The 24,701-nt window shown below is 40.8% G+C and overlaps 2 protein-coding genes across 3 annotated transcripts in view; one reads left to right on the top strand and one right to left on the bottom strand.

The window, feature by feature from the left end:
* The first annotated feature begins 721 nt into the window (after positions 1–721).
* Positions 722–2,405, top strand: Nkx2-4 (NK2 homeobox 4). The gene is made up of 2 exons (XM_042666560.1): positions 722–1,175; positions 1,795–2,405. The coding sequence occupies exons 1-2, from the start codon at positions 725–727 to the stop codon at positions 2,403–2,405; spliced, it is 1,062 nt and encodes a 353-aa protein (XP_042522494.1). The 5' UTR covers positions 722–724.
* Positions 2,406–8,515: 6,110 nt separating this feature from the next.
* The window catches only part of Xrn2 (5'-3' exoribonuclease 2), a 73,815-nt gene continuing 57,629 nt past the window's right edge, over positions 8,516–24,701 (bottom strand). For both annotated transcript variants that reach the window (XM_042666435.1, XM_042666436.1), the window contains 3 exons: positions 19,324–19,387; positions 12,800–12,938; positions 8,516–9,064 (listed from right to left, as the gene is read on the bottom strand). In XM_042666435.1, the coding sequence (XP_042522369.1) occupies positions 8,999–9,064; positions 12,800–12,938; positions 19,324–19,387 (269 nt within the window). In that variant the 3' untranslated portion in view covers positions 8,516–8,998. The remainder of the gene's footprint in view (positions 9,065–12,799; positions 12,939–19,323; positions 19,388–24,701) is intronic.

Below are 24,701 nucleotides of genomic sequence, written 5' to 3'. Positions count from 1 at the left end.
GCACTCTTACGGTGGAACCCAAGAGCTTTTTTTTTTTTCTTTTTAATTTTAATTTAACACTTTAGATGAAGGAGCCAGTGAGGGGTTGGTAGCTGGAAAGGATGCAGCCAGCCCTGAAAACCACCCCCTCCCAAACTTAACTGCGCGTCTCTCCCCGCCACACACACACACACACACACACACACACACACACACACACACACACACACACACAATTATACCGGACTTCGCCACGGAGTCACTTTAGGAAAACTCGGGTGTGGCAAGAGACAAGTGTGGCGGCTCACGTCCAGCCTCGACGCCAATCCCCGAGTTTCTATTTCTGGTGCTCGAGGGGCCAGGGTAACCGGCGCGGGTAGAGGCGCGAAGGATGGAGAAAGTAAAGGGGGGTGATCTTTTCAAGAAACACCCAACTGCCCCCTTTACCTTTCTCGCCTCCATTACGGGGCGAGGGGGGGGGGCGAGAAAAAGATGTCAATGACCATTGTTTGCTCGTTTGGGATGTTGCTCCGCCCCCCGAGTCTGTCGTAAACCTGGCGCTGGACTAAAATAAACCCCAGATCCCCGCAGCTCCGGGCGCTCGCCGCGCCACCGACTGCTCTCCACAGGCGCTGCCCGCCGCCCGCCGCCCGCCCGCGGCCGAGGTGGCGGCCACCACCGGCCGCCGCGTCCCTCCCGCGCCCGCCCCCACCCCGGGCCCCCCTACCTGGCGGTCCGCCGAGCCATGTCGTTGAGCCCCAAGCACACGACGCCCTTCTCCGTATCCGACATCCTGAGCCCCATCGAGGAGACCTACAAGAAGTTCGGCGGCGCCATGGACGGCGCGCCGCCCGGCTTGGGGGCGCCCCTGGGGGCCGCCGCCGCCTACCGCGCGCCGCCGCCCGGCCCCTCCTCGCAGGCGGCGGCGGTGGCGGGCATGCAGTCGCCCCACGCCATGACCGGGCACAACGCGGCGGCGGCGGCCGCGGCGGCGGCGGCGGCGGCGGCGGCCGCCGCCACTTACCACATGCCCCCGGGCGTCTCGCAGTTCCCGCATGGCGCCATGGGCGGCTACTGCAACGGCGGCTTGGGCAACATGGGCGAGCTGCCCGCCTATGCGGAAGGCATGCGGGGCGGCGCGGCGGCTGCAGCCACCGGCTGGTACGGCGCCAACCCGGACCCGCGCTACTCGTCAAGTGAGCGGGGCGAGGAGCGCGGGCACTGCGGGCAGGCGGGCGGCCGCGGGTATGGCCCGCCACCACCCTGGCGCCAGCGTCCTGGCGTTCGCGCTCTGGGCGCGCCGGGGCAAGGGGCCCTGGGTTCCCGGGGCCACGCGCGCTCGAGGATCCTGGGCCGCCGCGACGTGGGATCCAAGGTGTCCTGGGTCACGGCCCTGGGGCGTCCTGGGCCTCCGCGTGGGGCGCGCAGGGAGTGTGGGGACCCGGACTTGGGCGCGCAGGGCTTTCAGAGACCCGGCTTGGGGCCCCCAACGGGTGTCTTTAGGTCCCGGAGTGGGACGCACGAGCTGTGTCCCCGGGGCCCAACCTGGAGAAGCCTGAGGTGTCCCGGGTCCCACAACCCGGGGCGCGCAGGGGTGACTGTCGGGCCTCTTGGCTCCCTAAGGGTGCTGGGGACCCGGGTCGTGGAGAGCTAAGGGGGAATCCTCGGACTGTCGAGCGGGAAAAGCGGGGAAGCTCGCGCCGTCGCGGCTGCTGCGTTTTCAAGAAAAGGGGACGGCGGCGGGAAGGGGACCGGCGGGCCTGAAGCTCACCGCCATGTTCTTGGCCTTCCCACCCCACCCCACCCCACCCCCAGTCTCCAGGTTTATGGGGCCGTCGGCGGGTGTGAATGTGGCCGGCATGGGGTCGCTGACGGGCATCGCGGACGCCGCCAAATCGTTGGCCCCGCTGCACGCGGCAGCACCGCGCAGGAAGCGCCGGGTGCTTTTCTCGCAAGCGCAGGTCTACGAGCTGGAGCGGCGCTTCAAGCAGCAGAAGTACCTGTCGGCGCCCGAGCGCGAGCACCTGGCCAGCATGATCCACCTGACGCCCACCCAGGTCAAGATCTGGTTCCAGAACCACCGCTACAAGATGAAGAGGCAGGCCAAGGACAAGGCGGCGCAGCAGCTGCAGCAGGAGGGCGGCCTGGGTCCGCCGCCACCGCCACCTCCCTCGCCGCGCCGCGTGGCCGTGCCCGTGTTGGTGAAGGACGGCAAACCGTGCCAAAATGGTGCTGGCACGCCCACTCCCGGCCAGGCTGGCCAGCAACCGCAGGCCCCGACACCAGCGCCCGAGCTAGAGGAGCTGTCGCCCAGCCCGCCCGCGCTGCACGGGCCCGGGGGCGGCTTGGCGGCCCTGGACGCAGCGGCGGGAGACTATGGTGGAGGTGTGCTGGGCACCAACCTGCTGTATGGCAGGACGTGGTGACAGCGCGGGATCCCCGAAAGGGTCCCGCCTGCAGCCCTGAGGGTCTGCAAGAAACTGCTAGAACCAGTGGGGGAAATGTGTGGAGTCCATGGATATTTAAAAAAAAAAAAAAAAAGGACGAGTCGTTCACAGGGACAGGAACTTCTTTTCTGGGAGTGGGGGACAGACAGACCAGAACTGAATAATGTAACATCACACTTGGTGGAAGTGATTTTTCCCCCCTTCCAGAAGTTTCTAAATTATTGGAAAAGCTGACCAAGTCCACTATGTTCCTGACCAGAGTTCCCAGAGTTCGAAAAGTTGGAAACTTTCTTAGTGTTAAAAATCACTCCAGCTTTAAGAAGGAATCCTTGTCCAAGTGGTATTTATCTTGGGAGATTAATTTTCAAAGGGTCTCCCTAAGTGCAATTTCATTAATGTTTGATTGAAAGTAAATTGAATTGTAGCTCAAGGTGGAGCATACCCACAGAGACATTCTTGCAGGGGAGTTATTGCAATTAGGTAAAATAGAGCTATGGAATAAAAGGGATCAAAATATTGCTTATATGGGTTGAAACAGCTTTTTAAATTCCATGCTATTTCAGAATATCTTGAACTTTTGCGTACAATCCCAGAAGAGCCTTCACCTTTCCCCAAGATGCAGCTCACCATAAGAAAGAACGGTTGTGAACTACTTTTTCTATGGAGTTTGGCCTCTCCAGTTGAGCTGATAAAACAACAACAACAACAACCTTATCCAGTAGTCAAGGCATTTACACTCTGTAGGATTTTTTTTTTTTTTGGTCTGAATTTGAATACTTTGATAAAGTACCAGAATGAGCAAGTAATTGCTAAAAGAATTAGAAAAAATAGTAGGGTGGTCCATTGAATTGTAGTGAAGATATAAAGAAAAAGTAACATATTTATAATTTTTCCAACACATTTAGGACTTAATAGGACTTGCACCGATTTTGTTGGTGTTTTATTGTATAAATTATGTATTTACTGTTTAATATGCAATTTATATTTCCAGTGTTTCAAATGAATATTTAAATATAACTTAAAAGAACCTTGAGTACTTTTTCCAAAAAAAAAAAAAAAAGTCAAGTGGTCATTTCTTTTTCATTAATTATATTAGGGAAGGGATTAAAAAAATTAAAACTAGTTGGCATGATGTTACAACCCCAGCTTACTTATCTTTTAAACAACTTGTTTTGGAGGAAAAATGCTAGGAAACAACGGAATAAGGGCAATTTGTAAGATAAATAAAAGTTAAAGGAGTAATATGGGTAAAGCATGTTTTACGGATGATTAAAACACATAGTTGCCAGAGACCCCAAACCTTTTCCACATTTGAAGCTTTAGAAAACTGATTGTGACTGAAATATTTTATCTTACTGTTTAAACATTTTTCTGAGTGTACAAAGTGAATCCATAGGAAGATATAAACGTTAAATTTGCACTCTCTCCAAACTGTATTTTATAAAGTGAATTCTTTAGGTTTGGGTTTTTTCTGCTTCTTATTTTGTTTTAAATAACTGCAGCTCCTTTGTGGAGGAAGAGATCCTCCTTATTTAGGGGCTCTGGATGCACTTTTGGAAAATGAGGTTTTATCAAAAAAAATTACATTAGAAGAAATTTCAGCAAATTAATATAAAGATAGTGCAGTAAACCTAAAGAAAAGTGTCCCAGCTTGGGTTTTTGCATAATAATAGATTAACTTTAGAAACAAAGGTTAACCAAATAGTCAAAACTGTAACTGATGAGTTAGAGTTCAAAGTGCTTTTTTAGTTTTATATGATTTTAAAATTACTTTCTGAAAATCTGTCCTAAAAATCCACATGGTTTTCCATAATTACTTTTATAGTCCAATACCTACAAAAGCAATAATAGTTTATGGTTCAAGGACACCCAGAAATTAAATTTAAAGGAAAATAAATCTTCATGGGCACTTTTTTCGCCTTGATAGTTTATTTAGACTAATGAACTCTGTCAAAAATAATGTCATTATTAAGAAGAAACAATTTTGTATTCAGTATTTTCTGACAGTGTATTTAGGGTAGCCATACCTTTTCCATTCAGTCTTTGAAAAGCAGTAAAAGACCTAAGCCAGAAGTAATTGGTGCAAAGGGCTACACCCAGAGATTTACTGAGTTTATACTCCTACTCCAGGACTTAGGAAAAGGTCTGATTCCTGAAAATTTAAAGAATGTTTTTACTATAGAATTCCATCTTCTGATTAATGCAAAGCAAGAACTTTTTTTTTCTTTTGTAATTAGTACTTTGCAGATCCTTTATAAAAACACAAACGGCCAGACTAGGTGAAACTCATTAACTGAAGAGCAGGATAAGTGTCTTCACAACCAAGAGGGAGAACTGGCGCTGGGTCTGAGTGGAACAAAGCCCCCTTCAGAGTTTTGTAGAGGCCACAGCAAACCATGGTTCCAGAAATGCTAACTCTGCAGATATAACATTTGCCTACACGGTTTCGGGTCTAACTAGCCATCATTTCCAATTGAGGCAGACACCAAAATGCAGAATGAAAACTGTAGAGGGGGACGGCAGATTGCAGGTACTTTGCTGCATTGGGATGTAAATGTGTGCAATTTTGAAGAACATAAGGAGAGTGTTTTCTGTATGAAGGGGGTGAGGGTGTCTTCTATTTAAGATTTTGCTTAGAAACACAACCTAAAGGTCAGAACAAGTAGTCAATCAGACTTCTATCCACACAGATGTTGTGTTCAGACTCCATTCGGTTGGCAATTGTTTGCTTTCAATTTAAAGCAAACTGGAGGCTCAATCCTGTTCACTAAATTGCAAGCACCTTCCGCAGACTTGCTTTGTTAACTGCATTGAATAGTGACAGTTTAGCAAAACTTTTAAAATAAATTTGTGAACCATAATTATGTAAAGATGTATGGATTGGATTTTTAGATATGAGTCTGTGCATATGAGAAAACAATGCAAAGTTGATTATATATTTGATAAAATATAAGTAGCTTGTTACTGCTGGTGAGAATTTCTGGTGAAATTTAAAAGAAGATGGGAGAAGGAAAACCACACCACACCTTGTCAGAAGCCCCGCTCTCTCCAGTAAGTATTGTGATCCCTTTGGTTTTCAAGATCACTTGTATTATGTCTAAGTTTAGACACAGAAAGTTTCAGGGAGTTTTAATTTTTTTGTTTTTTGTTGGGTTGTGCTTTAGAATGTTTACCTGAAGTTGAATGCAGTGCTTTAAAAAGAATTAGTATAACCTCAACTTCTGTTATTGTTTAGGTGACTGACTCATAATAAAATTTTAATCACCAACTGCCTACATTTAGGTTGTGCACACTGATTTTGCAATAGTGAACAACTCTGGTCCCATTTCACTCTGTTTTCTCTTGATTCGCACCCCACAGAGTAGGGGGAAACAAGCCATCAGAGTATTGGACCTAACTCCGAATGAAGAAAACTTCCTCAGAAAATGGGCCATCTCTTATATCGTTCGTTCATTTTTTCTTTTTCCTGGTTAGAAATAGAACTCCATCATCAGGAATGGATTCTGTCCGGATTCAGTTCTCTGACTCTTTTGGGTGCATTCAAGTTGCGGGTTAAATGGGACAATACTGAACGGCTACAGTGCGGTCTAGGAGAGGATGGATGATACATTAACGTTCAGGGAATGTCTGTATTTTACATTTCTGAGCATAGCTATATTTAATTGATCTCAGATCTCGAACTTAAAATAGCTGGAGGGGGAAAAAGAAAAAAAAAAGGAAAGGGACAATTTCCGATGTTTTCTTACAGGTTTGAAGCTTGCACTTGGACAGATGATGAAACTGGGCTGGCCGTGGTGCTGAGGCCGACGCGGGAGGCTGGGCGCCAGGGAGGATGCCACCATACCACCCCGAGGGTGGAGGGCTGACCTTCCCCCTCCTCCACCCCTGCCCCCCGCCCCCCCCCCCCCCCCCCCGCCCACCTTGCTGTCTGCCGCCAGCAGCTCGCTGAGCACGCTGAGCAGCCGAGCCATCGGCGGGGTTGGCGCGCGAGGCACTGGGAGCAGTGACTGGGACTAGGGAGGCGCCGCAAGTGCACCGCCGGCCACGCTGTCCGACCCTGTCGGGAGGGTATGGGAGACCAGCTACTTATTGTGGCTTTGATTCCTTGCAGAGCAGCTCACCGGGCCCAGCAGCAGCACCAGCCGCCCGCTTCTGGGCACAGCGTCTGGCTGTGAAGTCCCTGCACCCCCGCCCCGACCTCCTTTCTGCTCAGCCCAGGCACATCGATCGCCATTCAACTCGAGGGAAGGGGATAAAAAGAGCTAGTGTAGGACCCCCAGCCCCACCTCGGTCTGTTCCTGGAGTCTACCGTCATCGCAGGAAAATTAACCTATCGGTCATTACACCCCATTTGCCTTTGTAACGCTAAATGGCAATCTGATGGCAGTGCAGAAGGCTTTGTACTTTAACATACATTACCCCATTTGATCTACACAGAGAAGACAGCTGCTCATTACGAGTCCCTAGCGCCACAGTAGTCAGGCTGTTACCAGGTTCTAAGATTTTTTTTTAAAAACCTTCATGAAATTGAAAAAAAAAAAAGTGCCCTGTTTATAGATAATATAATGGAGTGCAATTAGCTACTTTAAAAATGGCCTGCTGACTTTGACATTACAATTTTGAAGAGACATTTATAGCTGTAAATATTATACTTTAAAGCACAGAAAAGCCTTTATTTGAAACAGGGCTTTTGTGTGTTTGTGTATAAGACTCTACATAGAGACAAGTTGAAGGAAATGGGGGAAGAATGAGAAGGGGATCATTCTCCTGTTCTTAAGAAGGAATCTTCTGTCATCTTTTGCTTGAGGTCATCTTCAAACTCAGTTTCCTATGTTCCATTAAAAATGGAACTAGGTCATGTATGTGAAGGCTTCCAACTAAAGGCTGAGAAAATAGGGTAGAAGTGTGGATTTGAGGTTCCTATGAAGCTATACAGACATTTAGGAGGTGTGGAAAATGGAATACTTTGTTTAGATGGATATGCATTTTTAGTCTGTGCAACACTACAGAGAAATCTGATACTGGTAGGCATTAACACAATGTAGAGGTGAAGGTATAACCTAAAGGTTGTCAACCATTCCTAGAGGAGACTTTCTCCACAATAAAAGGATTCTACTCTAGTCACCTTTTATCAGCAATGAACAACTTACCTTCCTATTCAAGTTTAAGATAGCATTAGCTAAGGATTAACAAGTGTGCTTCAGTTGAATATTAAAACAAAAATGCCCTAAATCAGGTCAAAGAGAAGCCTCATCCTACAAATCTCAGGGTAGGATGGAAAACTTGAGATGATGTAGCCAGTTCTTTGTCTCATGCCTGTTTTGCTAAAAGAAAACATGTAAGAAAGTGGTGTGTGAACTCCAAACATCATGTAAGGAATTATAGTATGCTTAGTCACCAGGGGAAAAATGAGTACAATGGAACTCAACTGTGAAATAACCTTTAGAATATGTTAAGGACTACAGACTATAATTATGCATTAAAATCTTCAAGTTGAAATTTAGAACAAGTCCTTAAAATTACTGTAATAACTTATTCTCCTACTTTTTTCAGTAATGAACATATTACTTTAATAAATAATAAAAGATTTTGTTGGATTGTCTTGCCGATTACATCCTCTTGAAATCATTGACTTGTTTCTGATATTTAGTTGGACCAAATTATTTTCTGCAAAAGTTGATTTATAAAAAACCAAAAAACCTTGCTTTGACTGAGAACTATGGTACACATCTGTGATCCCATCTACGCTGAAGGCAGAGGTAGGAGAATCCAGGTTCAAGACCATCCAGCAAGGGGTGGGGAGGAATGAGACCCTATGTCAGAAAACAAGATGAGTGTGGTGGTGCACAATTGTAAAAGAATCATCATCTGAGGCCAGTGAAGGAGAAAAACAAACAGCCAGACACTACCTGAAAAAAATAAAAACAGCAGGGAAGGGGAGGCATGCCTCAATTGGTAGAACACTTGTTAATAAGCAAGTGGCAGGTCCTGAATTCAAATCCTAATATCACCAACGAACAAAAATAAGCCAACCAAATGTGCTTAAGATTTTCAGCTGAAATACTATAAAAGTATAACACAAGAGACAAGAGTTTTTAAAGTTTGACTTTATTATTTTTTTACTAAAGTCCAGAAATTTCTGTAAGACAAGTACATTAATGAAATGTTTCCAAATACTGAACAATATATACTCTGAGCATTTCAGCTCAAATGTTCATACCTAATTCTTGTGCATTAAAAATCAGCATGGATCTTAGATGATCTAGAATACACTGTGTTTTAAAATCCACAGCTGGTTTGATTTTTAACCATAAAGAAAAAAACCAGTTCTCCTAATTCCATCAAATGTGTTCACAAGCAATAACAAATTCAGATCCACTGTATTATGTAACACACATCTTTGGAAAGCAACATAAAACAGTGAGATCAGACGAGTAGAAATATACAGTTAAAAGAAATACACAAAGTATTGTAGTTTTATTAAAAACTACTACTTGAGAAAGAAATCTCCTTTCCACAAATAGCATAAAACTGTAGAATGGTGAGAGGATTTGGGAAAGCTTTACAAAAGCTTAATTCCAATTGTATCTTCCTGATGATGGTGGCAAAGGGTATTTCCTTCCTTCTCTGGGATATCCCTGAAAATAAACAAAAGAAAGAGTTTGCCTTCTGGATTAACACCCTTGCAAAGAAATTGATTTTTACATCTCAGGAAAAACATAAAGAAGCTGAGTATGTCTTAACATATAACACATGGAAAGTCCCAATAAATAGGTGCTTTGAATCCAGAGCTTTACCATAGCTTGCTGCAAAGCAGAAAACTAGCACACAGGCTTAACAAGCTTAACCATCACCCCTAAGAATACCTTAAAATGCACACAAGAGTTTGCTGCAAACAACAAATGTGTACGGTGTTGTTCTCAATTTTGCTACCACTCTGAGCCATACATTAGTAGACATATTACCTGCATAAGGAAAGTAATTTTGTTTGAGGTAAGAAACTTGGAATCATTAAATATTAAACTCAGGGCCTGGGTGCTGTCCCTGAGGTTTTGCACTCAAGGCTAGCACTCTACCACTTTGAGCCATAATGCCACTCAGTTTTCTGGTGAATAATTGGAGCTAAGGGTTTCATGGACTTTCCTGCCCAGACTGGCTTTGAACTGCAATGCTTAGCTCAGATCTTAGCCTCCTGAGTAGCTAGGATTACAGGCGTGAGCCACCAGCAGTTGGCTAGCAATCATTAAATCTTAAAGAGCAATTAATTTCAGGATGTATTTTTGTTTAGCAGTAAATAGTGGAGCATTAATAAACTTATGATTATTCTATAATCAATAAGCAGCATAACATATCCTGCTAGTATGCTTGCAAATAACATTTCTATAGAATACAAGATAAATGTTATGTCCCTTCCACCATACGTTTACTTCTTGGAGGTATGGATATAGGTCAATGGTAGAGCACTTGCCTAGCATGTGTGAGACCTGGTTTGATGCTCAATCTTGGGAAAAAAAAGTGAAGGAAGAAATTAAATCTCATTTTAGGCTTCCAGGGTTTTAAAATAGAGCAATACTCAACTGTGCTATCCAGAGTACTTTTAGTAGTTTCAATTACAGTATATGCAAGACTCAGAACCATGTAGCCTAACAACTTTGCCAGTAACATAACCTACACCAGCCCTGATTTCTTCTGGCTATTTTTGAGACAGGGTCTGGCTTCCTGTTTGGGGAGGCACGATTTTCCTGTTAGGCTTCCCATAGCTGGGATAACAGAAGTGCAAGTTGAGCTCTCCACTGTGAAAGGGGTCTTATTAACTTTTCTACTTGGGCCAGCCTCTAACCTTAATCCTCCCAACCTCAGCTTGCTAAGCAGCTATGATTACAATCATGAGCCACCAGAGTCTACTGCACAGCAGAGTTCTTGAAAGGGAGATCTCCACAGCAGGCAGTTAGAAGATGAACTGGGGTTAGTAGTGCAAACAGCCAGTCTTCAGCTCTACTGACCAACTTTATGGGAGTTCAGATTCAGGAGTTCCTGACTTGGAAAATGAGGTGGATTGATCATTCTCCAAGGGTTCTTCTAGCTGTCTGTCCTCATTTAAAAAAATTGCTGTTGTTTGGGTGCCAGGGGCTCACACCTGTAATCCTACCTACTCAGGAGACTTGAAATAAGAGTATTGAGGTTTGAAGATAGCCCAGACAGAAGTCAGTGAGACTCTTATCTCCAAATAGCCAGCAAAAATCCTGAAGTGAAGGTATGGCTCAAGTAAGCAGAGTGTCAGCTAAGGGATAGTGTCAAGGACCTGTGTGCAAGCCCCCATACTGGCACGCACACACACAAAAGCTATTTAAACTGCCTACTGTTATTGAAACTATACTAGAATAGCTAGACTCAATTTATTCATGTAACTTCTTAGAGGTAATGGATTGAAAGACTTCAAAGTAAAAAAAATTCATTTCTATGAATTATAATGATACCCACTGAAAAGGCTATTTGCAGTTAAGGTGGTAACATTTTTTGGGGGGAGGGGGACTTGAGGGTGGGGGATGCCATTCCTGGGGCTTGAACTCAAGACCTAGGCCCTTTCCTTGAGATTTTGTGCCCAAGGCCACTGTTCTACCACTTAAGAGACAGCTCCATTTCCAACTTTTTAACAGTTAACTGGAAATAAGAGTCTCATGTACTTTCCTGATGGCTTTGAATTGCAATCTTCAAATCTCAGCCTCCTGAGTACCTAGGATTACTGGCATGAGCCACCAGTGTACAGCCTAAGGGGATTACTTTCTTGTAAGGTTAAGAGAACTTGTAAAAATACATGTAAAAAGGCCTCTGGACACATGACAAGAACTCAAGTTAGAAAATTAGTATGCAAAGCACTACAAAAGGCCTGCAGGCAACACCAGGTAAGCAATTTAAAAACCACTTCACATCACTGCAGGCGCCAAATCCATGAACACCACACTGAAATTGCAGCATTCTTATCCTCTTCTCTAGCAAGGATTTGATTAAAGATCATGTCAGTACTGTCCAGGGTATGAGATTGTTGTAGAAATTATGTTTAATAGACCCCAGTCTTACATGCTGCTAAAAGAAAATGAAACTAGCTTACTAAATTTATGAATCATAGTATTCATCCAGTGACACGGCTGTTTACGTTCAGTAGAAAAAAAAAAAGAAGGTGGAGCTGGTACCTCAGAAATGGAATCCTAGCTATTCTGAAGGTGGAGTGGGAGCATCATGGTTTGGGCAAAAATGTTCAAGACCTATCTCAACAGAAAAAGCTGGGCACAGTGGTGTGAGCCTGTTATACCAGTTATGGTTGGAAGTATACCTAGGCGGATTATAGTCTGGGCTGGCTAGGACAAAAAGCAAAACCCCATCTCAAAAATAACCAAATCAAAAAGGGATTGGTCATGGCCCAAGTGGTAGACAGTCTGCTAGCAAAGCACTGAGCCCTGAGGGCTATCTCAGCACTACAAAAAATTTTTCTCTCTCTCTTTTTTTTTGTTAGTCATAGGGCTTGAACAAAGCCTGGATGCTGTCGCTGAGCTCTTCAGCTCAAGGTGAGCCCTCTACCACTTGAGTCACAGCACTACTTCTGGTTTTCTGGTGGTTAACTGGAGATAAAAATCTCACGGACTTCCTGCCTAGGCTGGCTTTGAACAATGATCCTCAGATCTCAGCCTCCTGAGTAGGTAGTATTACAGGCGTGAGCCATGGGTGCCTGGCTCAATTTTTTTTTTTTTTTTGGTCAGTTGTGGGACCTGAACTCTGGACCTGGGCACTGTCCCTCAGCTCTTCAGCTCAAGGCTAGCGCTCTAGCACTTGAGCCATGGCGCCACTTCTGGCTTTTTCTGCTTATGTGATACTAAGGAATCAAACTCAGGGCCTTGTGCATGCAAGTCAAGCATCTTACCACTGAGCCACCTTCCCAGCTCCTCAAAAAAATTTTTTTAAGGAAAATATAAAGCTTCTCTTCAAACAGAGACTTCTTATATGAATTTTTAAAAAATGGCTGAATAATTATTAATTTTGGATCCAGAAAATTCTCATCTGCTATGACAAATCTAGTTGCCACTAAAGAATAATATCCTTAAAAGGAAAACCATGTATTTTGGTGACTGACTATACTTGTGCTAATTATCACTGAGTACAACCATAACATGAATTTCTGGGGTGAAAATTCTTTTAGTGTCTTCATAGTATAACCTGTTTAGTAAAGCAGATACTTACCTTGAGTACATTTCTAATGATGTATACAAGTTCAGCTGAACTTTTCCAGAAATACTGGTAAGAAAATACTTAGTCCTGAGAGTCATGCTCAAATGCAAAGTGAACAGTATGCTTTTTACCCACAGACCACACTGCATTACCTGTCTCCCTCCACGATCATCTCGCCTGGGTGGATAGCCACCAGGTCCGCCGAGCATCTGATATTGGTTTGGCTGAAAGGGTGCATTTTGGGACTGGAGCATCCGGTTCCATGGAAGTAATGGCTCAGCCCCAACGCCTCTGTGGAAAGGTAGCATGGGTTTTTTTATTAGGGACCATGTTATAGAACCAAGTCAAAAATGATACAATGTCCAAATTTTAGGGCAATACAATTTTCCCCATTTGTCATATGGGATAGGTAGTAGTATCAGTATTAAAGAGTGATTCAAAAGATCTGACTTTGAGAAAGAACATTTATTTTTAATTGTGAAATTTTCTTTTTAGTCATTTGGAGATTTAGATCTAAGATCACCAAGTTGGCTACATTTATGATGCTATCTGAAGAGTAAATATGTACAAGACATGAGAATGAGGCTTTATTTTCAAAAACATTCAGACTTGTTCTTAGAATCCATTCTTTCTAGTTAATTGCAGGTTGCAAATGAATTCTTACTGTTGAGTATTTTGAATCCAGGGTAGGGGACTTGGCTGTTTTTTCCCATCCATTATTCTGCTCAATATGTCAGAGGGTCTGATCGGGAGGAAACCTTTTCAAGTTCTATTGATGCAGCTTTCAATTGACCATGGTGACCTAGCAACATGAGCACTAATTGGCATGGGCTGACTGGCATTTGGTGTACAGTTTACATGGGAACAGAGATTCAACAGCTATTATAACCCAGTTTGCTGTCCCAGATTACTGGTTGAAAGAAATGTTTTAATTGTCTTCAAGTGCCTGTTTTAACTTTGTAGCTATAAAGCAACAGGTATAAGGGATTAAACCATAATTAAAATCTGTCACATAAACAATGTGGCAAGGACATACATTTTCTAAAGGTAATCACCATTTAAGATGCAACTTTTTTGCAAGGTATTTTATTCAACTTCTATTTTATAAAAGTCACTATGAAGAATAAACAGAAGCAAAATGTTTTAGTGTATTTTAACATTAGAAACTTTGGCACTACTAATAGTGGGAAGAATAATTCAATAAAAATTTATATTCAGTAAGGCGCAGGCTAGCCACTATTAGCTATAAATAGCATGGGTTTCACTTTTTTGGGAAAAGGAAATCTGAAGAGGTACAGGGCCCGAGAATGGGCTCGTTGGGTAATGCATTCTTTTTGCAGCTATTCAAGCCCGAACCCATCTTTGACACCCTCCACTCTCATTCCTACCCTTCACTCTCCACTCTTCTCTCAGAACATGCCTTCTTAAGGCAGGGGAAGGAGGAAACCCAAATATAATTAATTTTTATTCTGAGTAATGGCTCAGAAAACAGCTCTCTGAAGAACTCTAGAAAGGCCAAAGCTATCTTTATAGTTAGTGTCTGAAACTAGAGCTAAAATATAATGTGTTGTGATTTTAAATAAATTGAAAGTAAGTCTGTATCTCAGAAAGAAGTATATATATTTAGTGCTTACAATTATTTTTTTAGGTTCACTGTTAGTACAAATAAATCCTAGGAAGAGCATCTCCTTTGTTACAATAGAAAATGATTGTTCAGGCAGACAGGATAGTCTTCCCTTGTCTCTTCAGAAGTGAGAGATGATGAGGGGTTAAGATGTATATTATGGCCAAAGAGGCTCATTAATACTGATCCAGTTGCACAAAACCCAAGCCAAACATGTAACATATACATTGTATTAATTGTGATAAGGTTTTCTTTGTTAGTTTTATACTAACAAAATTCATGCAACTGTATTTCAGGAAAATCTGCTAGCGTAATTTACACTGAAAGCACATTTTTTTTTTGGGGGGGGGGGGGGTGTGCAATTCTGGGGCTTGAACTCAGTCTGGGCGCTGTTCCTGAGCCTTTTTGTGCTCAGGCTAGCACTGTACCACTTAAGTGCTATTTCCAGCTTTTTCTGAGTAGTTTATTGAAGAGTCTCATAGACTTTCTTGCCTAGGCTGGCTTCAAACCGCCATCCTCAGCTCTCAGCCTCCTAAGTAGCTAGGATTACAGGCGTGAGCCACCAGTGCCTGGCTGGCTGAAAACACAATTTTAAAATACTATATTTGAATAATATGTTAGAAACAATGTCAATAATATAAAAACTTTTTTTGCTTAAAGTGATTAGTAGTATTTTTGACAAATATTTTTATAATTAGAAATCATTAATAATGAAAACTAAACAAGAAATGACAGAATAAAAAGAGCATTATTACTCTGTTGTTGTTTATTTGCAGAAAGGTCTTTTATTTTTACAAGGCAATCCTATTTATTATTTAATTTGCCTAGGAAAATGTGTTTTTTTTTGCTTTGTTTTGTTTTTGCCGGTCGTGGGGCCTGAACTCTGGTCCCTCAGCTATTCAGTTCAAGGCTAGCGCTCTACCATTTGAGCCATAGTGCCACTTCTGGCTTTTTTTTCTGCTTTTGTGGTACTAGGAAATCAAACCCAGGGCCTTATGCATGCAAGGCAAGCATTCTACCACTGAGCCTCAGAAAATGTGTTTTTAATGTCTGATATAAACACTAAAACCAGTCTACATTAATTTTTAAAAGAATTACCAGTTATAAACTGGGGCAACTAATTTGAGGTAGTTAGTATCATGGTGACAAAAATATTTCAAAGTACTGCTTTGGAAAGTAGTTAACAGTGTGGATTGCCAATTTAGGTAGTTTTAATTTATACATATGGCTAACCAGTTTTTAAAGATGTTCTATGACTAATTGGTCTGAACACTCACAGATTATAAGGGCAGCAGGATGGGGAATGTTGTAGTCCAGACTGGCCTTGAATTCATAATCCTCCTGCTGTGACTATAAGCACAGGCCACCATGACTGGCTCTGGCTGCATTTTTAAATCAAACTACTATATGAATTATAAATACTATCGTAGAAAACAATTCAAAGCATCTTGTTTAGGAAACAAGATATGCTAAAAATTCTCTTTGTTAATACAATTATCAAAATATACTAAAAATAACATAGTGGAAATGTACTAAACTAAGGATCAGTAAAATTTGGCTCTTATAAGAATTTCACAACTTGACAAAGTCAGAGAGGTATTCTTCCTTTGGTTAGACTGACAAGCGCTGTAGAAAGCAATGATATAGAGCCGGCGCTCATAACTCATGCCTATAATCCTAGCTACTCAGGAGGCTGAGATATGAGGATCCTGGTTCAAAGCCAGCCTGGGCAGGAAAGTCCCAGACTCTTATCTCCAGTTAACCACCATAAAACCAGAAGTGGGAGTATGGCTCAAAGTGGTAGAGCAGTAGTAGCCTTGAGCAAAAGAGCTCAAGGACAGCATCTAGGCACCAAAATTCACGCCCCAATACCCACAAAAAAGGGAGGGAGGGAGGGAGGGAGGGAGGGAGGGAGGGAGGGAGGGAGGGAAGGAAGGAAGGAAGGAAGGAAGGAAGGAAGGAAGGAAGGAAGGAAGGAAGGAAGGAAGGAAGGAAGGAAGGAAGGAAGGAAGGCAGCATGCCTGCTTATTAGCTGGTGGAGAAGTTTAGGATCTCAGAATTCAAATTTAGTTTCCTTTTATTTCTGTCTTCCTCCCTCCCCCTACTTTTTAGTAACTGGGGTTTGAACTCAGACCTTTTTGTTTGCTAAACAGGTGCTCTACCACTTGAGACATACCTCCCACTCCCCTTTTTGCTTTTGCATATAGAGTTGTTTTTCTTCCCTACATGACTGCTTCATCTAGATTGCCATCCCCCTATATCTATGGACTCCTACATTACTGTGATGACAGGTACACACCACTTACCTGGGCTTATTATTTGAGATGGGGTTTTAATAACTTTTTGACTAGTCTGGCCTCAAACCATATCTTTCTAGTCTCCCTGCCTTTTGAACTGTCAGGATTAACAGATGTGAGCTACCATGTCTGACTGTTCAAATATAGATGCCTTATATGATAAAAACTTAAGGCTTGAAGATAGAATTTTATTAATGCTCATTTTTACCTTCTGATTTCAAGTGTGTGTGTGTTTCCCCTGGGTTGGGCTTGAACTCAAGGTCTAGCTCCTGTCCTTGAGCTTTTGTGCTCAAGGCTAACACTCCATCACTTGAGCCACAGCTCCACTTCTGATGGTTTTTTTGGTGGCTAATTGGATGTAAGAGTCTCACAGACTTTCCTGCCCATGCTGGCCTGGAACTGTGTGATCCTCAGATCTCAGTCTCCTAGGGAGCTAGGATTACAGGCATGAGCCCTGGGGCCTGGCTCAAGAGTGGTTTTAAGTATCTGACTACATCAAAAACAATCAACAGGGTCTGGAAGTGTGGCTCAAGTGGTAGAGTGCCCACTAGTTCAACACTTAGTACAAGACGAAACATAAAACTACCCTAATAAAATTTGTCCAAATCTGCTGGGTTCACAAAGTTAGGATAATACCAGTACTTGGCAAGGAAAGATACAAAGACAGTGATCTTAGGAAAACGTGTAACTACCCAGAGGAAGGAAGCCACTAGAACTGGAGTCTCAGAAGTAGATTGGATGCCTTTGAAGTCTTTGTGGCTTTATATTATGCTCAGAGTAAATATTTGCATGTTTTTGTTCTACAGAAAAGTTTTTCAGTAAACAATGGTATGAAAGAGTGAGCTTAGGTAAGCTTCTAAACTATGTGTTCCATCTTCTACATCAATAAAAATGAATAAAAAATATCAACTATGTCAAACGTTGTTAGGAGGAACAGATGAAGTCATGTGTATGAAATGGAGTTAACACTGGAGAAATACTTTTTGAAAAAATTAAATATTAGTAATTAATATGAGAGGAGTGAGCAACAGGAGGCAAAACTAATAATGTAATTTAGAAAAATTATCCCTTTTTAATTTTTATTTTAAAATGGCAGCACTTTGACAGTAATAAAATAGGACACTGAAAAACAAAACATGAATATGTGTATTATCAGTCATATTAAACTTCAAGGGTTTGAACTTAAGGCCTGGGTGCTATCACTTAGCTGTGATCAAAGTTAGTGCTCTAATATTTGAACCACAGCTCCAATTCTGGCTTTTTGGTGGTTAACTGGAGACAGAGTCTGACAAATTTTCTTGCCTGGGTTAGCTTTGAACTATGATTATCAAATCTCAGTCTCCTGAATAATTAGGATTACAGATGTGAGCCACTGGCACCTGGCCTTTTCTCAAAAAAAACCCCAGCTTACACTAAGCAAAAGGAAAAAAATGTAAACATTACTTGATGTGGAAGAAATAACTGTATTGTCAAAGCTCATAGAATTCACAAACTTTATAGAACATGATAATAACAATTGTGAAGGTTAAAATGTGTTTGTGGCTGTTATTAACTAAGTATCCACAATACTGTGAAATATGTGAAATTTATGTAATCACCTAATCTCAATATAAAAGAAAAGTGAGAGAAGGGATGGGTTAGGAGCGACGGGCGACCATGTTGTCAGACACTTTGTACTCATATACTGTTTTGTAGAATGGGAACTTCTTTGTACAACTACTTAAAGATATAATAATAAAAAAAAGAAAGAAAAGAAAAGTGAAATTTCGATAACTTTAAACAGATTTTTTTAAGGGAAAGAACATTTATAAACTCACTTGTTACTATGCTTTCTTCATTTTAGATATGAACAGATCAGAGATTGCTAAAATAACCCAGCAAAACAGAACTGGGAAGGTAAAAAGGCCAGCCCTATTGTGATAGGGGTTCATTTGTTTTTGTATTTACTGATGCTGATAAAACCAATATAAAATGACACATTTTAAAGCTACCTTTAAAAAATTATTCTATCAATGTTAATATAATTATTCATAACATGCCTAGATGTCTTGTCATGGAAAGTCTGACTTAGAAGCACACAACTTATCAATGAAAGAACACATGTCAAACATCCCTTGTTATTAAACCATGTCACATTCCTCCTAGTCCATGGTACTTATTAGACTGCAGAGCCTATAATCCTCTTCTGAGTCCCTTCTGCATTTAATTCAGTTCAGTCTTAAGTAGTTAAAGAAACTGTTTTCAGTGGCAACTAATAACTACTGACCTACAGTGACACTGCCCTACAATAGACTTGTCAGCCCTGAAAAAGTTGTACCAAAGAAGCTGATTAGAACTTCAAGAGGTTTGTAGCAAGAATCAATGGCTAGTCTGTACTAATGCTATGTTGCTGCACTGAAATGATAAAAGTGGAACATCATTAGTTATGCCTCATTAAGCTGAACAACCCTGCTAAAAAGAAATTTGTTTAGCCTGACCAAAAAAGTCTAATAACAGTTTTAAGCTGTATTTCATTTTTCTGAGCATCTCAAAGTTCAGTAAAATAAAGGCCAAGAACCGAGAAAAGTACAAAAGTATATAAACATGAACATTTTAATTCAAAGTGTTAGCTAAATATTTTCCTGAAGGACCCATGAAAGAGTATTTGATTTTGGTGGGAAAAGTGTATTTTAAACCACTAGATTCTGATTTCTAAGCAGCCAACAAACTCAAATGTTGGGAAAATATCTACAAGCTAAATTTGCTTTACTATTACCTGTCAAATCTTTGCTGTTGGAAAAGAGGAGGTGGACCTCGCCAGGGTTCCTGAGGCCTCATATCTGGAAAATATACAAGGAAAAAAAATTAACAAAAAAATTCAAAAAGTAATCATTGTTTATCTACACATACATTTTACAATTGAAAGTTGCTGAAAAAAACCTTAGAATACAAAGCACGTAACTAGTACCATAAATACATACAAAACAAATATAAATATAACCAACAGGATCAGTAATTATTTTATCATTTCGGGTAACAGAGGCCATTAAACACATACATTTCTTTCTCATTCCCTATATTGTACGTATATGTATATGTATGTACATATGTATTTTTAAATGCTGTGCAAAACAAGATGATTTAGGTCTTTCTATAAATATAGACAGAAAAAAAACCCCTAACTTTTATAGATATCTTGAAATTTTCCTTGTAAAGTTACTAACTGCTACAACATAAAACAGAGACACACAATCTTTCTAACACAAACTAGGGAGATGTTAATGAAGGGACAGACTACTAACTTTTCTGTTTTTTCTGACAGTAAAATCTTTCCCCTTAACACAAAGGGGAATTAGGAACAACATCTAACTGATAGCTAAATGGGGCCTACTCTGTATCCTAAGACATACCAACATTCAGTTAGACCAGTCAAGGCAAGGGATTATCAACTAATCATAACTCTAGCTCCTTGTTTCAGCCCTTTAGTAGCCATTTTGCTTTCAGCTGGTTCCAGAAGTCATCTTGTAATCTTAGCTACCCAGGAGACAGAGATCTGAGGATCACAACTTGAAGGCAGCCCAGGCTAGAAAGTCCATTAGACTACTATCTCTAATCACCAAAAAGCCAAAAGCAAAGCTGTGACTCAAGTGGTAGAATGCCAGTCTTGAGTGGAAAAGCTCAGGGACAGTTTTTAAGACCTGAGTTCACATCCCAATACCAGCACCAAAAAACTAACTAAATAAATAAAAATTAAGTTTTCTAATGAGTTCTCTTCTAGCCTCTAGGGACCAAAAACAAAGCTTACCAGAGTTTATATATTCAGGCTCACAGTAGAAATGCAAACTAGAAATATGTTTTTCAAAATTGCTTTTTTAAAAGAAAGAAGAATTCAAAGTTTATCTCTGGATAATAATTAAATGCAATCTGGTTTTTACTTGAAATGTTTTTTAAAAGAAAGAAAACAAAAACAGAAAAACCCGCAAAGAGCTGAACACTGGTAGCTCATGCCTGTAATTCCTCCTCAGGCTGATACCTAGAAGATCATGGTTAGAAGCCAATCTGGTCAGGAAGTTTATCAGACTCCATCTCTAAAATAACCAGCAAAAAGTAGAGCTGGAAACATGGCTTCAGTGGCTAAGAACATCAGCCAAACAAACCAAAAGAGAACAAGATCCTGAGTTCAAAAACATATTTAATACTGACACTCCTCTCCCTGATCCCGTCCCCCCCCCAAGAGCCCCACAAAGAACAACGCAGACTTGAGTAAAGTATAGCCCATATGATTATAGCATGGTCTCCTCTGCTCTGGGCTTCCTTTTTATCTCCACATGACTGAAGAAGCAAGACTAAGAGCTTTTTAGCTATGGATATTATCTATCTATCTATCTATCTATCTATCTATCCATCCATCCATCCATCCATCCATCCATCCATCCATCCATCCATCCATCCATCCATCCATCCATCCATCCATCCATCCATCCATCTATCCACACCTGAGATGTCTCCTTCTGAAAGCAGCAACAAGCCTTTCAACAGCTGTTACTACTAGGAAGAATCTCATTTTTGAATTGAAAGAAAGGTGGGATCAATTTGAACTTGCATTGTCAGTTTGAACTGTCCTCCTTTTAAATCTCTTAACCAAATTACTAGTAATCAGACTGAGTAACAACACAGAAGATTTCACAATTATCATCAGAACCTATTGGTACTTAAAAAAGCTTCCACACTGGATCCCTGGATATTTAAATCAATACACATGCATTAGATTCAGACATTACACGTGTAAAAATAAGCAGAGTAACATATCCAAACAAAAATGAACTGGAAATTTCACTAAGCGTAAAAGTTTTAGGAGACAAAGGTGAGTGCTGTTTAAGTCCACCTACAAGTGTTAGAAAACAGGAACCATGTTTCATTCCACAAATTCTAGTCTTATCAGTTGAAGTTTCCCTTCCCAACTTCCATTTATCATTACTCATCTCCATAATAAATAAATCTGTTGACATACTAATTGTATGCAAAAATATATTTTGTTAAAACCTAATCAAATCTTCACACACACACACACACACACACACACACACACACACAATTAAGTCCTTGCTTTAAATCCTAAAAAGGAAAATGATCAGCAGTAAAGAAAAACTTCAAGGCTACCTTTAAACAAATGTCTGCACATGTCGCTGAAATACATATAGCCTATAAGTATTCATAAAGCAGAAATACTTCCTGGATGATATGTTATGAAGTAGATGGTAAAACAAACTTATTATCATTCATTTGTATGGCTCTAACAGAAGATCCATTTGAGTGGGAGAAAAAAAAAACTGTGAGACAGTGAATTGCACTTCAGAAAGTAGAAGTGAGCGAAATAAAATGACTGTTAATTTTTTCCTTTGGTCTTTAAAAACTTATCCCTTTTCTAGAGTTCTAAGACCACATAAACCAAGGTTTCACCAATAGATTCTCAAGTGACAATTTATCTAATCAGCATGGCAATCACAGAAAGATCCCATGTTTACTGATTGCACTAATCAAAAATCACTTTGAAATGCAGCTAATTGACAAGTTTACTGACCATAATGAAGATAAGTCACATATCAGGTTTTCTGCCTGCAGAAATGAATTGCTTTATTCATACTGAGTACTCAGGGTTGCACTTGACTCCAACAAGTCATCAGTACAGGGACAATTGCTCATCAACCAGGAACTGGCACATTAAAGACAAATCAAAGACTAACAATAAGCAACACTATCAACAGACTCTTGATAAAGAGTTGGCGGTTTGATCAAATGCCCTGCAATGCAATTTTACATTATACGGAGAAAATAGTTATGACATTAAAACTGATTAGATTTCAATTTTTCCAAAACAATGTCTGACCAGATTATAAAATTCAAAAAAAAAATTTTTTTTAAAAGGTGCCAGAGGCTCATGTCTATAATCCTAGCTACTCAAGAGGTAGAGAAATTAAGTTCAAAGCCAGCTGGGGCAGAAAAATCTGTCCAGAGTTTCATCTCAGAAAGGGTTGGGAGAGAGGGCTGTTCAAAAAGGTAATGGTGACCAAGATACATTGTGCTCATAAAATGCTTTGTTGAATGACAATTCTTTGGAACAACTACAGAAAATAGTAACTGAGAACACTATTTTTTTTAAAAAAGGTTTCATCTCAAATTAACCACCAAAAAGCTGGAGTGGAGCTGTGACTCAAATGGTAGAGCACTAGCCTTGAGCCAAAAAGTTCAGGAACAGTGCCTAGGCCCTGAGTTCAAGCTCCATGACCAGCAGAAAAAAAAAAAAAAGAAAGAAAGATGGGCAATGTATATTCATGTTATAAACTATGTCAGAGGGGCCCTTTGGGAGGTGATCAGGATTAGAAATGATCACTCAAGTACTTTTATTACAGATTTGCAAAGTGAATTATTAATACCTATGAGATATAGCATTGAGCATGTGCTTTTACCTTTGCTATTCAAATTTCTTTTTTCATGTTGCTGAATGAAATCAATAACCTCTTGAGACTCATCTTGAGAATTACCTAAACTGTATCTTAATTCCTTTTCCCATTTGGAAGTAGTACCATTGTAGACAGAAGTAAATGGAAAAAACCATAATGAAAGGGGAACTGATAAAAAGTATCAATAAACAAACAGTTGGCTTTCAAACTAACCTGCATGAACAAAGGAACTCAACAGACACTTCTCAAAAGAAGTACAAATAAATGGCCAATAAATACATGAAGACATACTCAACATTCCTGGCCACAAAGGAAATGCAAATCAAAGCAACAGTAAGATTTCATCTCACTTCAGTCAGAATGATGATCATCAAGAACACAAACAACAACAAATGCTGGAGAAGTTGTGGGGAAAAAGAAACTCTCAGACACTTGTAGCAGAAATGTAAACTAGATCTGCTATAGAAATCAGTATGGTGTTGACTAGATCCTTATATATCACCCTGCACCAGAATCAACTCCAAATGGATCAAAGACCTCGGAGTCAAAGCAGACACTGAAAACATTACAGGATGGAATAGGAGAAACCCTAGGTCTCCTCGGAGCAGGCCGAAATTTTCTTAATAGAGACCCGGAAACACAACAAATCAAAGAAAGGTTGGACAAATAGGATTGCATGAAGTTGCAGAGCTTCTGCATGGCAAAGGACATAGCTAGCAAGATCAATAGAAAGCCTACGGATTGGGAGAAAATCTTCACTAGCCATACAACAGACAAGGGTCTCATATCTAAAATATACTTTGAACTCAAGAAATTAAATCCCCCAACAACAAATCCTCAAAGAAACAACTGCCCAATAAATAAGTGGGCAAAGAAGGATGGCCAATAGACACATGAAGAAATGTTCAACCTCCCTAGCCATAAAAAAAATGCAAATCAAAACAACATTGAGATACCACCTCATCCCAGTTAGCATGGCAAAAATCAAGAACTCTAATAACAACAGATGCTGGAGGGGATGTGGACAGAAGGAACCTTACTTCATTGTTGGTGGGAGTGTAAACTTGTTCAACCACTTTGGAAAGTAGTATGGAGGTTCCTCAAAAGACTCCACATCAAGCTCCCCTATGACCCAGCAATCCCACTTTTGGGCATTTACCCAAATGTTCACAAATAAGACCACACTAAAGCTACCAGCACTACTATTACTGCAGCATTATTTACCATAGCTAAGATATGGAACCAACCCAGATGCCCCTCAGTAGATGAACGGATCAAGAAAATGTGGTATATGTACACAATGGAATTCTATGCCTCCATCAGAAAGAATGACATTGCCCCATTTGTTAGGAAATGGAAAGACTTGGAAAAAATTATATTAAGTAAGTAAGTCAAGCCCAAAGAAACATAGGTCCCGTGATTTCCCTTATTTGCAATATCTAGTATATGTATGAGTCAAGCAGAAAAGGTCAGATAAGGTGATGTTAGGAAAATGAACCCTAAGGTATGTATTTAAATGTTTTTTTTCTTTCATGCATTTGTTTCTAACGCATTTATAAGATTAATTCTTTGTTGCTTTGTATGTCCCTCCCCCACAGTATAAACCCTGCTTTCACTGTATATGATGTCGGTATAATTTGTGGAGGGGAAGGGGAAAAATAAGTCATTTAAATAAGGATACAGATGGACCTGT

This window comes from Dipodomys spectabilis, unplaced genomic scaffold (genome assembly GCF_019054845.1).
Source record: "Dipodomys spectabilis isolate Male_0828 unplaced genomic scaffold, ASM1905484v1 ptg000365l, whole genome shotgun sequence".
In the NCBI taxonomy this organism is placed as follows: domain Eukaryota; kingdom Metazoa; phylum Chordata; class Mammalia; order Rodentia; family Heteromyidae; genus Dipodomys; species Dipodomys spectabilis.
Note: the sequence above shows the minus strand (reverse complement) of the source record. Positions and strands in the feature narration are given on the sequence as shown.

Coding starts and splice junctions, on each gene's coding strand:
- Nkx2-4 (XM_042666560.1), top strand. CDS start 725: ATGTCGTTGAGCCCCAAGCACACGACGCCCTTCTCCGTATCCGACATC. Junction 1,176..1,794: donor GGACCCGCGCTACTCGTCAA/GTGAGCGGGGCG, acceptor CCCCACCCCCAG/TCTCCAGGTTTATGGGGCCG.